Source organism: Rosa rugosa, chromosome 2 (genome assembly GCF_958449725.1).
Source record: "Rosa rugosa chromosome 2, drRosRugo1.1, whole genome shotgun sequence".
Lineage (NCBI taxonomy): Eukaryota > Viridiplantae > Streptophyta > Magnoliopsida > Rosales > Rosaceae > Rosa > Rosa rugosa.
In genome coordinates this window covers 10,328,183-10,345,795 of record NC_084821.1, presented here as the reverse complement: position 1 = coordinate 10,345,795, position 17,613 = coordinate 10,328,183, and the positions used below count along the sequence as shown (strand labels likewise).

Sequence of the window (17,613 nt, the reverse complement as noted above, 5' to 3'; positions counted from 1 at the left end):
CAATAGCTCTAATTGCGAGAGCGTAAAAGATAAGATATAGTGACTTATCTTATGCCGATTTGGGGCACGTTGGAGTTGAAATCACCGTATGTGCCCAAATCATGTGGGAGCGGGAGCTGTCCAAACACTACGCTCCATAATAGAAGAATCGTTAATTGAAGCGGGTGTTGGTGATTGTGTCTCCTTAGCATAGGGTAAATGATTAGCAATTTGGGACATATTAGATTGGCTTAATATGTGCTCTATGTAACCATACTTGATGTAATTATTTTTGAAGCATAGTGTAGCGATTACTACATGACATTAGTTAATTAAATGCTTGCATATCATGAGCTGAAGCATACTTGAACTATGCAAAGCTCAAAACTGAGATTTGATCTGCATGGTGCCATGAACAGGCATATGTAGAAAGCCAAATATATAGGCATATAATAGGCATATGCTCATGGAGAGTGATTGGCTAACTACCGGCATGTAAGCCAAATATATCATGTGTATGACAAAACCCATGTGCCTAGGTAATTAATAGATGCAGCAGACAATTGTGTAAACACAAGCACGTTGTCATGTGTTTTTTTTTTTTTTTTTTTTTTTTTTAAAAGGCACTGAGGACAAGTACATGTTGTGCATGCATGCGTTTAGTAGTACATGAGACAGCACAAAAGGAGCATCTCCGTAAAAGAAGACACCTGCCGCACTAACAAAAGGCATGCGTACCGGACGTGCATGAGGCATATAAAGCATGCATCTGGTTTATATGAGTGAGACAAAAAAAACTCATCTGGTTGTTAGTGAAGGGCACTCCGCTATTGCAAAGACGTGACCGGAAGATTGAAGCTCTGCCAATCCTCAAGATTCAAGCCCGGAACTTGCTCATGACAGATGAAGATTGCAACGCTGCTGCTGCCAGCAGTAGGGTGTTTCGAGCCCGGCGGAGCGGAGGCTCCGAGCTCGATCGGAGGAGAGTTGGGCGGAGCAGTTCGGCGGTGCGTTTGGAGTTTGTGTTTAGGCGGAGCTAGTGGAGCAGAGCTGGCAGTCTGCGCTTAGGTTGCTGCTTCTGCCAGCAGAGGGAGAGCGACAAATGCAGTTGGGTTTGGCTAGCGGAGCTGCAGCAGGGACATGCAGACTATACAGCGGAGGGAGAGCTGCGGAGCTGGTTCGCAGTGACGGACCGGAGCCCAGCGGTGACCGGAGCTGCGGAGCTCGGAAGTTTCCCAGGGGACCCGCGGATCTAGACCGGCGAAGCTGCAAAGCGTAGCGGAGGCTCAGAGCTCTCGTTCAGAGGAGCGGAGTTCGCTGCTGGAGTCCGGCGGAGATGCAAGTTGGGCGGAGCGGAGGAGTTGATGGAGTCCAGCGGAGCGGAGTGCGATTTGGTCGGCGGAGCTTGTCCGCTAAGCTTTGGTCAGCGGTTGTGGCCGGCGAACCTTTTGCCGGTGGATGATGCTAGCGAAGGCTAGCGGAGGAACCTGTTGCTTTGACCGGCCTTGGATGGTTGAATGGCTAGCGGTGCCGCTGAGCTTGGGTAGCGGAGCTGCTGACTGGAGCTGATGCTTGAGGAACATGGGTTCAGCGGAGGCATAGAGCTCGGCAGCGACTCGGAGCTCGGCGGAGAGTTGGAGTTCAGCGGAGCTCGGGTTCGGCGGAGCTTGAGGAACATGGGTTCAGCGGAGGAGAAGCTCAGATGGCGGTGGAGAAAGCTATGACCGTGAGCTCGGCGGAGGAATTGCTTAGCCGAAGAACCTTGTTGGCGGAGGATGGAACGAAGGAGGGTGGACATCGCCGGCGGGGGAAGTTGGGCGGTGGTGCCCAACGGAAGATCTCGGCGGAGGTTTTGCCGCTGGTATCTCCTGGCGGTGGCGATGAGCTGCAGAACTGGGGTCCGGCGGAACAGGAGCTCGACGGAACTGGTGCCCGGCGGAACCGGAGCTCGGCGGAGCGGAGAAGAAGAGTTGGCGGAAGATGAAGTTTTGGAGGTGGCCGGTGTCCAGAGCAAATCTCTGGGTGGCCAGAGAAGATTTGCCGCCAAGAAGTTTAGCGTTGACCAACCATAGTCAGCGTTGACCAAGCATTTCCCAGGCCATACTCCTTGGGCGTTGACCACGCGTTGACCAAGCAAATTTCTGCACATTTCTGCTCTAGTTGTACTGCTGGAGTGGTGTTTGATCATGCTTTGGCAAAAGTTGCCGCCAAGAAACACAAATTCAAACACGAACTCACTGGGAACCAATGAGTTTGAACTTGCTCAAAGAAGGAGGGAAGAATTTCTTTGAGTTCCGCTAAGCAGACTTAGCCCATGGAAGGTGACGAAGCCAATTGTTGGCTTCCCACAGACGGCGCCAATGTTAACGTTAGTGATCCGTGGGATCTCTAGTTAGCTTTAGAGAGAGAGAGAGAGAGAGAGTGACACAAGATGTATAGTGGTTCGCCTCCGCATGAGCGGGAGACTGCGTCTACTTGAAAGCTATACTAGTGTGTCGAGCCTTGCGGCCTAACAAGATTACAAAGTATGTAATGGGATGAATGAATGTGTTGAGTTGTGGGAGGAGGCATTCCTTTTATAGATGAAGGAATGCCCTTCCTTTACATGTTTTTCGATGTGGGATAAGCAACCACACAATTCTAGTCTAGAAAGCCTAGTTGTGAGGGCATCTTGGCAAGGGCGGGAACGTGGCTTCCCGGTGGCGGATTTGCGACTTCTGGATACCGCCGCGTAGCCTGAACATAGGGCTACACGATGCATGTCTCGGTTGGGCCTTGCCATGTCTCGTTGATGTCCCAAAGTGGGAGTTACTTATGCTTGGTGAGATAGCAAATACTCCATATTATTGGAGGTATGTACAACATCAATCCGATAGTTTTTGGCTATCATCAATGCAGAGACGGGGAAGGTGGAGAGAGTCTTCTCGATCAACATCGTATCAGTGATGTTCTGTCCACAGAATTCCATCATAGACTTGATATGAAGTGCTTCCGAATTGTAGTCAAGTACAGACTTGAAATCACAGAAGCGGAGGCTATGCCATCTCACTTCTAAGTCTGGAAGCAGGGAATCACAGACGTTGCCAAAACGCTGCTCGAGTTCTACCCATAGTCTTCTTGGGTCTTCCTCATTGAGGTACTCATTTTGGAGCGCGTCATTCATGTGCCTTGTCATGAGAATGATGGCTTTAGCTTCATTCGCCTCTCTCGTAGCTCTATTTGCTTCAAAAGCAGCAGCTTGTTGAGGAGTACGCACGTCCTGACTTGGCTCTTGGATCGTACTCAGGATCCCATCAGCCTTAAGATACTGGCGCACATCACGGACCCACTTGTGGTATCCTGCGCCTGTTGTCTCTAGTGGAGCGAAGCTCAACTTATTCAGGTTACTCATCCTGAAAAACAACAAGAAAATAAGGTTAGTTTCGGAGCGAAGAAGGCTACCACGAAAAACTATAAAATTTCTGAGCGTAGTCGCTTCCAAGAAATTAGGGATTTTCTGAGCGTAGTCGCTTCCAAGAAAATCCGATTCCAAGAGGGGTTTTGGATTAGATGGAAACGACGATGTATGTGGTCGATCGTTTTCTTCTCAACAAACTCTAAGTTTGGAGGACTCTACAAGCTCCAAGCTTGGAGTGAGCACGAACCCCCACAGTTCGGCTATTGGTCTCCCCTATGAAGAAGAAAGGGGGGGAGAAGAAGGGATGTTGGAAGTCCCCGAGAAAAAGAAGAAGAAATTGAAAAACTTCAAAAACGAGAACTTTTTGAAAAGTTTACCTTGAAAAGATGCCGGAATTCTTGACCGGAAAAGATGTTGGTTGGGTTGTGCAGTGATACTGCAGGGTCGTTGCGAGGATGTCGCGAGGACGCTACGAAGATGCCTCGAGGACTGTTGCGGGGCCACTGCGGGGATGTAACTGCTGCGGGGATGTCGCGAGGCCGCGAGGACAATTGCGGGGCCGCTGCGGGGATGCGACTGCTGCGAGGATGTCGCGAGGCCCCAAGGACAGGTGCAGGGCCGCTGCGGGGATGCGACTGCTGCGAGGATGTCGCGAGGCCGCGAGGACAGGCGAGCGCGCGCGAAAGTAGAAGGCAAGCAGGGCTTGCGGGCGCTACAGGGGCAGCGAGGCTAACCAGGTAGGATTAGCGTTGAGTTGCGACGCGGGGGCTGCGGGGGCAGTAGTAGCGCAGGCAAGGCAAATCTGGTGGAGCTCAATCAATTTCTGGGGTTTTGGTTTCTAAAGCTAGGGTTAGGGCCCGTGCTGATAACGTGTTGTGAACCCCAAATTACTTTATTAATATATAGGCTAAAGTATAAAATTTAGGAAACATGTGTTAACTAGTTTACCTGGTGCTGTATATCCATATGTGCCTGCATGGGCAGTCCAATTCGATGAGTCTGCATTTAGAAGCTTAGCGGTGCCAAAGTCTGAAACACAAGGCTCATATTAGTAATTGAGCAAAATGTTGTTGCTTGATATGTCTCGATGCACTATAGGTGGTGAGCAATCATGATGCATATAAGACAGGGCATGAGCTACACCTTGTTAGATCGAAAGTGGACTCATCACAAGTTATCCTAGAGTAACAAGGAAACCATCAAATACATTAAATCGTATACAACATGGATTTGGAAAAGAATCAACCTAGATATCTAATGTGATAGTGTATTTATCATTGGATTAGGAATCCATTAATTGGACTACATCAAAGTCCTAAACTGTGATGCGTTAGGATTCTTAGATACAAGACTTGATCCTTAAGGAAAACCTTTATGGGAGGATTCTAAGGACTAGTACTTGTATAAATAAGAGGTTAGGGTCCCTGTTATCACCACCGTCTACAAGCATTGTGTTCTGCCCATTCAGAAGCATAAGTTGGTGAATAGCAGAAGATCACAACCTCGTCTTCAACTTTGTTTTGCAGCTGCAGCAATGGCTTCTACTTATGACGTCAATGGTATGTTTAAAGTCAATAATGAACATGTAATTGTGTGAGCTTGTTTGTAATCTAGTTTTACAATTGGTATCAGAGCTAAGGCTCACTAAATTGTTCTTCAAAACGTTTTAGCACAAATCGTTTTAAGGTTTTCAAAAAAAAAAAAAAAAAAAAAAAAAAAAAAAAAAAATTCTGCTTTGCAAAGAAACAGGCCTCATTTTGCCTCTTCAGAAAAACCTTCAAGGCCCAAGTCACAGCATGTGTTGATCCAAGCCCATACCCGGCTCGAAAACCTGCTCCTTCAGAAACTAAAGAAGGTGACCATTGTTTTACAACGGTCATTTAAGTTAAGTGGGTTTTCTGGGTTTTTTGGAATCGAAAGCACAAAGGATGATTCATCCTTCTGGGAATTCAAAACCCTTATGCTGTCGAATCAAGATGCCAAGAAGGATGGTTTTTGCTGCACTCTGGTTTTTTGAATTCATGCTTCCGCGAATGTTTTTGCAGCAAAATTAAGAAATTTGCAAAGGTGGGTTTTTACAGAAAAATTCAGTTTCGATTCAATTTTGTTTTGTGGATTGTTGAGCACAAGAACCCTAGAAGCATTCCCGGCGTGCGCATAGGCTAGAGTAGATGGTGACCGGATGAAATTTAAATTTCTTGGATGCTTCTGTGCCTTGTGAAATTGGTTTTGTGTTTGCATATCTATGTTGCTTCTGCTTGTGATTTGATATGCATGTTTAAGGTGAATTTTTGAGTTTTGTATATGTGTTTTGGTATGACAATGTATGCAGAAATCTCCCAAATTCTTTGGCATTGTTAAAATCTTACAGGTACAAAGAGCTTAGTTTCTTATAAAGATCATTGATCCAGATAGAAAACAAGTTTTCAAGCTCGTTTTGGTTTGTGTTTTCTGTAGGTTTAAATGAACATATTGCACAAAGCACTCTTCATTAATTCTTGCAGAAGGCCTTGAGTTAACAAACCTGAAAATTGTATCTTGTGTTTTAAAATTATGCATATAATTTTGCTTCCAAAGAAGTAGTACAGTATGATTTTAGAATGCAAATAGCAATATGCATAACTGTTGTTTTCAAATATGGATACATAGAATACAAATTTCTGTCTAAAGATGTGATTTGTTTTCTTTGGATAACTTGTTTTCAACAGATATGGCTTATTGATTTGGAACCTTCAGAATATTATGTCTTCTACTTAAAAGTGTTGCATGATATTAATTTTAGATAAAAAGGGCTATTGGTTGAAATATGGCATTGCTTGTGTTTTGTTTTCTGTGTTGTAGTTTATTTTGTCTTGAAATTACTTAAGTCACAGAAAACATCAAACTTAAGATAATAAGAACTTTTGGATTGAAAACTTACAAAACTTTATTTTGTTTTTGCTCTTTAGGAATCCCTACTGTGACCTTGAACACCATTCAGCTCCTAACTGGCTATAATTACAAGAAGTGGAGAAACCAAGTTGATTTTTACTTAGCCATGAACCAGAACATGGACCTTTGCTTAACTGAAGATGAATCTGAGATGCTTACTAGTGAGAGCACTGATGAAGAGAAGAAATATTATAAGGAGTGGCATAAAGCTAATAAGATGGCAAAGAATGTGATTAGGACTACTATGTCAGACACAGTTAGAGGTAGCATAGAAGAACCTGATCTAGCCATGGATTTTTTGTATGCCATTCATGACATGTATAAGGAAAGTGATAAGGCTGAGGCAGCTAGGCTAGCAAAGGAATTTAACGACCTTAAGTACACGAGAACGGGAAAAGTGAGAGAGCATATCATGAAGCTTATTGAGATTAATGCTCAGCTAAGGGACCTCAACATGGGGGTCACTGATGATTATGTAGTGCACACTGCACTGCATTCCTTGCCTAATAGTTTCAGCCAACTAAGGACCAGCTACAATGCTCAGAAGGAAAAATGGAGCCTCAAGGAGCTGATTGCCATTTGTGTAGATGAGGAGGACATGATTAGGAAGGAAAAAGAGCCGAGCACCTCAGTCAACCTTGTTGAGAAGCCTAAGAAGAAATACCAGAACCAGTCAAAGCTTAAGCCTACCAAAACCATCTACAAAGGATCTACCTCGGGAGCAGCTAAAGCCAACAAACCATTTAGGTTCAAGTGCTATTTCTGTAAGAAAGTAGGGCACATGAAGAAAGATTGCACAGGCTTTAAGAATTGGTTGATCAAAAAGGGTAATTTTTCTAACTCACTATTTTCTTTAGAAATTAATTTAGTTAATGTTGAACCAAAAACTTGGTGGATTGATTCAGGAAGCCCCTTACATATTACTAATTCTCTGCAGGGATTCATAAGGAAGAGAGTCCCAAGAAGTAATGAAGTGAACCTATGTGTAGGCAATGGCATGAGAGTGGCAATCAAAGCTATTGGAACCTTAAAATTAGATCTTGGTTTAGGAAAGTTGTTAGTTTTGGATAATGTTTATTATGTACCTTCCATGAGAAGGAATTTAATTTCAGTTTCTCTTTTGGTTAAATCTGGATGTAGACTTCTTATTGACAATAATGGAATTATTATTTCTAAAGATTCAGTTCAAATTGGTTCTGGTGTTATATTGAATGATTTCCTACAGTTAAATTGTTCACACAGTCAACAAGAAATTTCTCTTGTTGAAAATAATAACACATCGAGTAACACTTTAACTGGTGTTAAAAGAACTAAATGCAATGAAAAGTCTGCATATTTGTGGCATAGAAGACTTGGCCATATATCAAAAGAGAGATTGAAAATTTTGGTTAAAAACAATATCTTGAATGAACTTGACTTTTCTGATTTACAAGATTGTGTTGAATGTTTTAAGGGAAAAATAACTAACTTAAGGAAAAAGACTGCATACAGAAGCCAAGCACCTTTAGAGCTCATACACACTGACATTTGTGGTCCATTTAGAACTCAAACAATCTGTGGAAACATGTATTTCATAACCTTCATCGATGACTTCTCTAGATATTGTTATGTTTATCTACTTTCAGAAAAATCTCAAGCATGCACTTAAAGCCTTTCAAATATTTAAGGCTGAAGTAGAAAAACAACTAGAGAAGAAAATCAAAACTGTTAGATCAGATAGAGGTGGTGAATTTTATGGAAAATACACAGAGAGTGGACAACAAAAGGGTCCTTTTGCCTTGTTTCTGCAAGAACAAGGCATTAAGGCTCAATATACCACTCCATATAATCCTCAGCAAAATGGTGTGGCTGAGAGAAAGAATAGGACACTTTTGAATATGGTCAGGAGCATGATGTGCACAACAGGCCTACCTAGGTTTTTATGGGGTGAAGCCTTAAGGACTGCAAACTATGTTTGCAATAGAACACCTAGTAAAGCTATAGAGAAAACTGCTTTTGAGTTATGGTGTGGCAGAAAGCCTAGCCTCCACCATTGTCATGTGTGGGGCTGCCCTGCAGAAGCTAGAATCTACAATCCAAACATTAACAAACTTGATCCTAAAACAGTAAGCTACTATTTTATAGGCTACCCTGAAAAATCTAAGGGTTATAAGCTTTATGCAGCTCAACACTCACCAAGAATTTTTGAAACACATCAAGTCAAATTCTTGGACGAGAAAATTCACAATACAAGTCTTGAGGATTTATCTTCAGAATTTGAAGAAATTGTGGAAAATGAGCGTACTGAAAGTATATTGCCTATAATTCATGATACACAAGCAGCCATTAGTATTCCAGAAACTCAAAATGCACAAGATCAACTTGTTGATCAAGAAATGCATTTTGCAGATGATCAAGCTAACCCTGAACCCTTAACTGATCAACCACAGCCTGTAGAACCTCAAGATCAGCCTGCAGAACCACACCAAAATCAAAATCCCCAATTAAGAAGGTCTAATAGAGCAAGGAAACCGACTTATGGGGGGGAAGATTCTGACTACATTGTTTATTTGCAAGAACATGAAGTTGAAATTGATCTTGCAGATGACAATGATCCAGTCACTTTCAATCAAGCTATTGAAAGCAGTCAGTCAAGTGAGTGGAAACAAGCTATGGAAGCTGAGATTGAGTCCATGAACCACAATGCAGTTTGGAATTTAGTGAAACCTGACCCCAAACAAAAGGCTATAGGCTGCAAGTGGGTATTTAAAAACAAGAGAGATGCAAATGGGAATATTGAGAGACATAAAGCTAGGTTATTTGCCAAGGGTTTCACACAGAAAGAGGGTATTGATTTTACTGAAACTTTTTCCCCAGTTTCAACCAAAGACTCTTTTAGGATCATTATGGCACTTGTAGCTCAGTTTGATATGGAACTACACCAGATGGATGTCAAGACAGCCTTCTTAAATGGAGAACTCGATGAGGTTATATACATGAAGCAGCCTGAAGGGTTTATAGAACCAGGAACAGAAGACTTAGTCTGCAAGCTAAGAAAATCCATTTATGGTTTAAAACAAGCTTCTAGACAATGGTATAAAAAGTTTGACTCTGTGATTTCTTCTTTTGGATTCACTGAGAATTTAGTGGATGAGTGTGTTTATCTCAAAACATCTGGAAACCAATTTATATTTCTGGTACTTTATGTTGATGACATTTTGTTGGCCAGTAGCAATTTAAAGCTACTTAAAGAAACCAAAGTTTTTCTGTCAAAGAATTTTGACATGAAGGATTTAGGTGAGGCATCATATGTACTAGGAATAGAAATTATAAGAGATAGGGCACAAGGTTTGCTAGGATTATCCCAGCAAAACTATATTGCTAAAATTCTGAAAAGATTTGGCATGAAGACTTGTGCATCAGGAGAGGTTCCAATGTCTAAAGGAGATAAGCTCACTAAGAAACAAAGTCCAAAGAATGAAGTAAAAAAGGTGGATATGGAGTCCAAGCCTTATGCAAGGCTTGTTGGCAGCCTAATGTATGCTCAGGTCTGCACTAGACCTGATCATTTGTCTTTTGCAGTTGGTATTCTTTCCAGGTTTCACTCTAATCCAGGTCATAACACTGGGTAGCTGGAAAGAAAGTACTCGATCAGGTACTTGCAGAGGACTAAAAACCACATGCTTGTGTATAGACAAGCAGAACAGTTGAAGCTTATAGGATACACAGACTCAGATTTTGCAGGAAATTATCCTGATTCCAAGAAATCGACTTGTGGATATGTTTTTATACTTGCAGGAGGGGCTGTTGCTTGGAAAACTATGAAACAAACCTTAGTAACAACATCTACAATGCAGGCAGAATTTATTGCAGTATATGAAGGAATGTGTGAAGGGCTATGGATTAGAAATTTCTTGATGCAGACTAGAATTTTAAGTCATATAGTTTCTGATGCTCTTGTAATTTATTGTGACAATGAGGCAGCTGTGTTCTTCAGTAAAAACAGTAAAAGGTCAAATAACTCAAAGCATATTGACCTCAAGTATTACAGTGTGAGGGAGAGAGTCAAGCATGGTGAAATTTCAGTATTAAGTATAAGCACAGACTTTCAGCTTGCAGATCCATTCACTAAGGCATTGTCAGTTGCAGCCTTCAAGAAACATATTGAGAACATTGGTGTTTTACCTAGTTTAGGTTCTTAAGTTCAGTGGGAGCCTAATTTAGCTAAGAGCAAATAATTATAAGTTTTGTAATTTTCTGAGTTCTATGTATTTTTTGATAGTTGTGATTTCAGTTCAGATATTATCACAATCTATGTATTATTGAACTTTTGATTATCAATAAAAATTCTCGAGGTATTTCATTCAAATTGTGTTACTACAATTTTATTAAAATTCTCTGCAACTTTTATTTTGTGTTCTTGATTTACCTAAATGTCAGATGGTCTTGTAACTTCAGTGAACATGTTCCTTCAGTTTAAAGTACAAGCATTAAGACCATTAGTGTTTTTAGTTATGCTTGAGTTTCATTTTGAAACATTCAGTTGGACCATTCAGGTATATGATCTTCTGGTAATACACGACGTTCATATACTGCATCTTTTGTTTTAATAGCATATGTGGAATGCAGGAGCTTATGATAGTGGTCTGGAAGTGCTTCATTTTTGTTAAAATGTATGTTTTTCCTTGCTCTGCATAAGCTACTGTGTTTTGACCATGTTGAATGGATTTTGAGACTTTTCCTTATTCTGGTGCACACTACAGTTGGTTGTGGACGAGTTAATGTTATTCAGTTTTGGTTGTCCTTGATAACCAGTGATAGTCCAAGTGGGAGATTGTTAGATCGAAAGTGGACTCATCACAAGTTATCCTAGAGTAACAAGGAAACCATCAAATACATTAAATCGTATACAACATGGATTTGGAAAAGAATCAACCTAGATATCTAATGTGATAGTGTATTTATCATTGGATTAGGAATCCATTAATTGGACTACAAGAAAGTCCTAAACTGTTATGCATTAGGATTCTTAGATACAAAACTTGATCCTTAAGGAAAACCTTTATGGGAGGATTCTTAGGACTAGTACTTGTATAAATAAGAGGTTAGGGTCCCTGTTATCACCACCGTCTACAAGCATTCCCATTTAGAAGCATAAGTTGGTGAATAGTAGAAGATCACAACCTCGTCTTCAACTTTGTTTTGCAGCTGCAGCAATGGCTTCTACTTATGACGTCAATGGTATGTTTAAAGTCAATAATGAACATGTAATTGTGTGAGCTTGTTTGTAATCTAGTTTTACACACCTTTCACAATCCTCATCCTTGTGCTCCAATCCAGTTTGTTGGCTTCGTATTCTTTGCTCAAGATTGAAGCCAAGCTACCTTTTTCTAGGTAGTACAGACCAAAAATGAGTGATGGGCGTGTGAACAGAAACCACGAAGTTTCACAATGTTCCGGTGCCGTATTTTTGTTAGTGCCCTTATTTCATCAAGGAATTCCTTCCCAGACGACTCCTCACCATCAAGTATTGGGCGGAGTTTCTTCACTGCAAAAATGCTACCTGATAGCAGCTCTGCCTTGTAGACACTTCTGGATCCTCCCTTTCCGGTGCAATATTGAGCATCAAAATCATTGGTTGCCTTGATGATTTTGTCATACATTCCTCTCCCATCAAATTCAGATATGGAAAAAACTTCTTTGTGCGGCACATTGCTCTGCTCTGTATCTTGCACTTTGTTTCTTTTTTGCCTAACCAAGGCAATTCCAAGGAAGGCAAGTAAAAGTAAAAGTGTCCCAAAAACAGGGAAAACAATTATAAACACGAGTCTTCGATCCTTTTTAGTGGCACGCTTATTTTCCATGGAGGGGCAGGGTTGAAGTCCTGCAGTATTGCCACACAGTCCTTCATTGCCTTCCAAAGGAGCATCTTGAAATGCTTTGTTGTTGAGGACGGGACCCTGCAACTGGTTGTAGGACATGTCAATTTGAATCAAGCCGTGCATTTGTTCGAAACTTTTGGGTATTGAACCAGAAAGATTATTGTGGGAAAGATTCAGAATCTCCAAGCTTTGGATTTGGCTCATTTCTGATGGTATCTGATCCTCAAGTGAATTATGACTCAAGTCTAGCTGGGACAGGTGGACTAATTTCCCCAATTGAAATGGAATTTCTTGGCTGAATTTGTTGTTGCTCAAATTCAAGTAGTGTATTTTAGAAAAGTCACCTAAAATGCTTGGAATTGACCCACTAAATTTGTTGGTTGACAGGTCAAGATATTCAAGATCCTTCAATGAATCAAATTCTGAAGGTATGTGACCCGAAAGTTGATTACCATCCAAATTCAGACGCTGCAAAGAAGTCAATCTCCCAATCTCATTTGGAATCACCCCAACTAAACCATTTGAAGAAAGATTGAGTTCTTGAATTTGGGTTGCATTGCCGATCTCAGGTGGGATGCTGCCAGTCAGGTTGTTTCCTACAATTCGTAGGGTTGCTAACTGAGGACAGAGTCCCCACATGGGTGAGATTTTACCATAGAAGTTGTTGTGGCTAAGGTCTACTTTTTGAAGATTTGGATAGGCACCAAATACTTCAGATACATTGCCTGTCAAATGGTTATCTTGAAGGAAGACACTTGTTAAACTCTTGCACATGCATTTTCAAGCTTTTGGGGATTGGACCCGTCAATTGGTTGGCTTTTGCTGTAAAGCTTTGCAGTGTTCCACCATGGCAAATATTTTGGGGTAAATGACCAGAAAGTTGGTTAGTATCCAACTGGAGGTAAATCAACTTCTTGAGATTTCCTATCTCTTGGGGGATGGAGCCAGAAAGTTGGTTATCACGGAGGATTAAGAAAACTAAGTTACTCAAGCCACCAATTGAAGGGGGAATGGAACCATTGAGTTGATTCTCACCCAACTCTAGATCCACAATTGATTTCAAATTCCCAATCTGTTCCGGAATGGTTCCAGATAAGTTATTTTGGTAGAGACGAAGAGAGGTAAGCTTTGTCAGATTACCTAAAGATGGTGGGATTGAGCCAGAAAGTAGATTTTTCTGTAGATGCAAAGTAGTCAGGTTGCTCAAATTGCCTAGAGAAGCAGGTATAGAACCAGAAAGTTGATTTTCATGGAGATACAATGAAGTCAGGTTGTTCAAATTACCCAGAGAAGCCGGGATCATACTTTCTAAACTGTTGTTGCTCAGAGCAAGCTCAGAAAGAAAGTTGAGTTGACTAATCTGGTGAGGAATTGAGCCATTTAACTGGTTTTCATGTAGGTGAAGGACCTCAAGATTCGTTAGAAGACCAATTTCTGGTGGGATTTGCCCAGACAACTGATTAGAAGACAGATCAAGATAGATGAGTTTGGGGAGGAAACTGATCTGAGGTGGGATGGTATCACAGAGTTCATTGAAGCTAAGTTCAAGATATGCAAGATTAGGGAAAGACAAGAATGATAATTCATGGAGCGTACCTTGAATACCACAATTTATTTATTTAATGGATAGATAGTCTAATTGATGCAGAACAGATGGCAGCCCAATTTGAAGAACAGTTGGATTGTGCTAAAGGAGGAAAACGAAAAGTGACTAGTAGACGCGAAACAGCTTCACGGAGTCCGTTTGGGACGCACCTTACCTTTCCGGAAAGGGAGTCGCGCCAGAAATCAAACTCGTGGCGTTGCCACGGCCTGTGACCTTTTTCGGGCTTTCGGGGTCGTTTAGGGCCTCAAAACTGCATTTTTCTATTTTCCGGTGTTTTGGTTTTTCTAGTTATTTTCGGGTTGTTTTTGTTTTTACCCATGGGCTTTAGGGTTTCATTGTTAGTCGCCCTAGGGTTTATTTTCTTATAAATAAGCCGCCTTAAGGCTGCAGAACGCATCTTTTATCTTATTATCAATAAAATTGAGATTATTATCTTTTTATCTCTGGTGGACTCCAGAACCCTTTTGCTTAGGTTTATTGCTGGTAAACCTAGTTATCAATCCGTCAGCGTCACTAATATCCGTGAATTAATAGTATTCAAGTATTTAACTTCTCCAGGTCTAGAGAAGCTGAAACGTAAGGTACCAATGTCCCTGTTCTCCTCATCCCAGAAACAATGCACACTAACACAACTTACTAAGCCACATAAATGAAAATTATCAAGTCCCAACCTTCCACATAAATGAAACACAATACACATAAGATTACTAGGGAACTCCTCAGAAAATGACCCTTCTACTTCCAATACCCACCGGCAGAGTTGTTGGAATAAGGCCTCGTTTGGTTGGCAGAAAGGAAAGTAATTCTTTTTCCTTTCTCATGAGAACGGAAATGAAATTTCCGAAGAAATGGTTTAGTAACATAAGGAAATGTCTGAAAAGTTGTTAAAAAATTTGTAATTAATGGAATAAAATAAGAGAAATTCTTACGTAGGGCTAACGTACCACGTGGCTGGTAGGGCTGCCAAATCAGTGAACATGCAAGGGGGTGTTTTGGGTATTTCATTTTAATAAGTAAGGATAAATTCGGAACACACCTAAAATTTTCTGAGTTTTGATTGAATTGCCCCACCGCCACGTGGTACGTTTGCCCCATGCAAGAATTTGTCATGCTTTCAGGAAAGAATTTCTCATCCCCCCTCCATTTTTCTTTGCTTCAGGAAAATATTTCCTTTCATTTTGCAACCCAAACGCGAAAAATAATAACTTTTCTTCCCAATGCTTACTTTTCGTGAACCAAACGAGACTCAAAAGCACATAATCAAGGCGTTGCATGTAATACATTTTCCGGAGAGTTCATGCAGTTTGAATTAGATTCTTTACGCGACAACTGAAAAGGGAAAGGTCGATGCAGAAACAAACCACAATAACACAACAATTTGGACCGTCGGCAACCAATGCTTCTTGATGGTATTGCAAAAGCTATAAATTCACAGTTGGAGACTAGGACCATTGACATAATAAACCTTGCACAACTCTTTATTTTCCCTTTTGGTCTGCAAGACATTCCATGAACTCAGCTTTGTGGACTACCCACAATAATGGATCCGCAGATATATGATCAGCATATTACAAACATGGCAAACCGAATATGAAATTGGAGTTACTTCCAAAGATATATGAACACGAGAATGTTGTGACAAATTTTTCAAGCTGCGTCATCAACAGAGGAATGAAAGACTATTCGAGTTAACATCCTAAAATGTGGAGTTCTCATCCTAGAATCACAGACCGACGAACTCGGCGGATTCGAGAACACAACCTAACGGAAGTAAACCGGTACACCAATGGGATGTCAATGTCATTGTTCTCACACCACTACAAATTTGATCAAAAGCCACGTACAAGAATGTGCCTTTGACCCCCCAACACCCACGATTAACTGTTACTATGGGTAAAGCAACGTTGCAGCCACTTTTTAGAGGGTCAGTGCGCTGTGGACCAGTTGCTTTGATAGAAAAGACACGCATGTTTTCTCTCGTGACTTGGATTCAAATTCAGACATGTGGGACCCATGCAAGTGGCTTTATATTATTATCATATTCTTGTAGTCACATTTGCTTTTGTTCGTGTCTTCTTTCATAAAAAAATTAAAAAAAAAATATTGATGAGAAATGAATTATCGAATATTCAATTTCAAATTCACTGAAATACAAACACTAACTTCCATACTAATTACAATACATCAGTACCTCTACTTCTACCTCTACTTCTACTTCTACACGTCCAAGTCTCTTCTGCTCCATATGAAAATCTTCTCAATGTTGTCAGTTTCTGTATAAGTGTATATCACCGGAAGCAACAATCAAACATCAATTACCATCGAAAAAACAATCAAACATCAATTGGAATCCTCCTCATTGTTTCTGATCATAGACAGGAATTCCAGCTTAACCAACCATCAGAGGAAATACTAGATTAGATCACAATACATGGCAAATTGAGAATTAGAAAATAGATTCAAACTTACCCGAATCCTAGAGAAAGAACTGAATTTTACGCACAACGTACCTGAAGAGGGATTGAGGAGATGGTTCCATATACTCTGATGCGTCAGTGACTGATATGAACAATAACACCACTTACAGAAATCAAAGCTTAAGACATCAAAATAAGCCAAAGATCTTGTAGCAGATCCAACAGAACCCAGATATGAACAACAATACCACTTACAGAAAAAATAAAAATAAAAAGAACATGAGCACATATAGATTCAGTCTAAATGAAAAGTAAAACAAAATGACCCACCAGTCATAAATCATTGTTTTCTGTTCAAAGATTTCATTGACTGCATGAAAAACTCTCCACAGATCTATATGAAAGCCCAAGCTCCAGTTGCTAGCTGAGGAAATGAGGTAAAGTCAGAAATTTTTTAAGCTCTGAATTGCTTATTTTTAATCATGAAACAAAAAATCCCAAAACCAAAGAGACAGCCACTGAACTAGTGAGCTTCTCTGATTAGCAAACAAACTCAACAAAGTCTAGAAAGATTGCAGCTATATCTTTAGCTCTGCAATTTTTCTTCTATTCAGAAAAAATCAAACAGAGAGAGAAGCAGGATCTCGTCATGTAACTGAAAAAGACAACAAAATTAAGTAACTGAAATAGACAACACCAAAACAAGAAGTCATGTAGTCGAAGCAGGGACCCAAAAGCCAAGCCCAACGAACAGTAGATCTAGTGCAATCCAACCCAGTATGTTGACCGTCCACCCGCTGCAGAACCTCTGCCACCCTGCCACCGTCTTCAGGCCGGATGAGCGGGCCAGTAATCGACCTGATCACCACTATGAGTAGAAGCCCCCGCCTCCCCATCATCAATGCCAGAGAAGGTTTGACAACATACTCCCAACCTTGTGACCACGACCCGATCAGAAAACCACCCATTGCCACCATACCTGCAACCGCTGCTGCCCTCCCCACAAACTTAGGAAAAACCAGCCGTCAACCACCATGCACCGATCAAATAGAATGCCAAGCCTGGATCCAGAAGGAGCCGAACAGATCAGGAAAGCTATCCCGCACCCAAGATAGCGCCCCCACCAGACAACAAAACTAAGACCCAATTCAGACCAAGGGACCGAACAGGGCCGGATCGGAGACGACCTCCGAGTAAACCGGCTAAAGCAAGAAACAGATCAAGATCCAGCGACTCCCCCCACACACAGACCAAGATCCAGATCTGGTAGAAAGGGGGAGGAGGAGGAAGACTCTGTTGATGGGATTCTCTCGGACAGGGAGAGAGATAGAGAGAAAAGAGAGAAAACGAGAAGAGAGACAAAAACTAGAAAAGGAAACCAGCGACTCCCCCCACTCTCAGACCAAGATCCAGATCAAAGAT

The 17,613-nt window shown here is 41.2% G+C and overlaps 2 protein-coding genes across 2 annotated transcripts; both read right to left on the bottom strand.

Annotated features, from left to right (window-relative positions):
- Nucleotides 1-11,676: 11,676 nt before the first annotated feature.
- Nucleotides 11,677-12,807, bottom strand: LOC133730320 (MDIS1-interacting receptor like kinase 2-like). Its single transcript, XM_062157937.1, has one exon. The coding sequence runs from the start codon at nt 12,805-12,807 to the stop codon at nt 11,677-11,679; it is 1,131 nt and encodes a 376-aa protein (XP_062013921.1).
- Nucleotides 12,808-12,904: 97 nt separating this feature from the next.
- Nucleotides 12,905-16,313, bottom strand: LOC133730319 (MDIS1-interacting receptor like kinase 2-like). Its single transcript, XM_062157936.1, has 2 exons — nt 16,285-16,313; nt 12,905-13,706 (listed from the first exon to the last, which is right to left on the bottom strand). Exons 1-2 carry the CDS (start codon nt 16,311-16,313, stop codon nt 12,905-12,907), a joined length of 831 nt encoding a protein of 276 aa, XP_062013920.1.
- Between the last annotated feature and the right edge of the window lie 1,300 nt (nt 16,314-17,613).

Coding starts and splice junctions, on each gene's coding strand:
- LOC133730320 (XM_062157937.1), bottom strand. CDS start 12,807: ATGTGGGGACTCTGTCCTCAGTTAGCAACCCTACGAATTGTAGGAAAC.
- LOC133730319 (XM_062157936.1), bottom strand. CDS start 16,313: ATGGAACCATCTCCTCAATCCCTCTTCAG. Junction 13,707..16,284: donor TCTCCTCAATCCCTCTTCAG/GTACGTTGTGCG, acceptor TCTTGAACTTAG/CTTCAATGAACTCTGTGATA.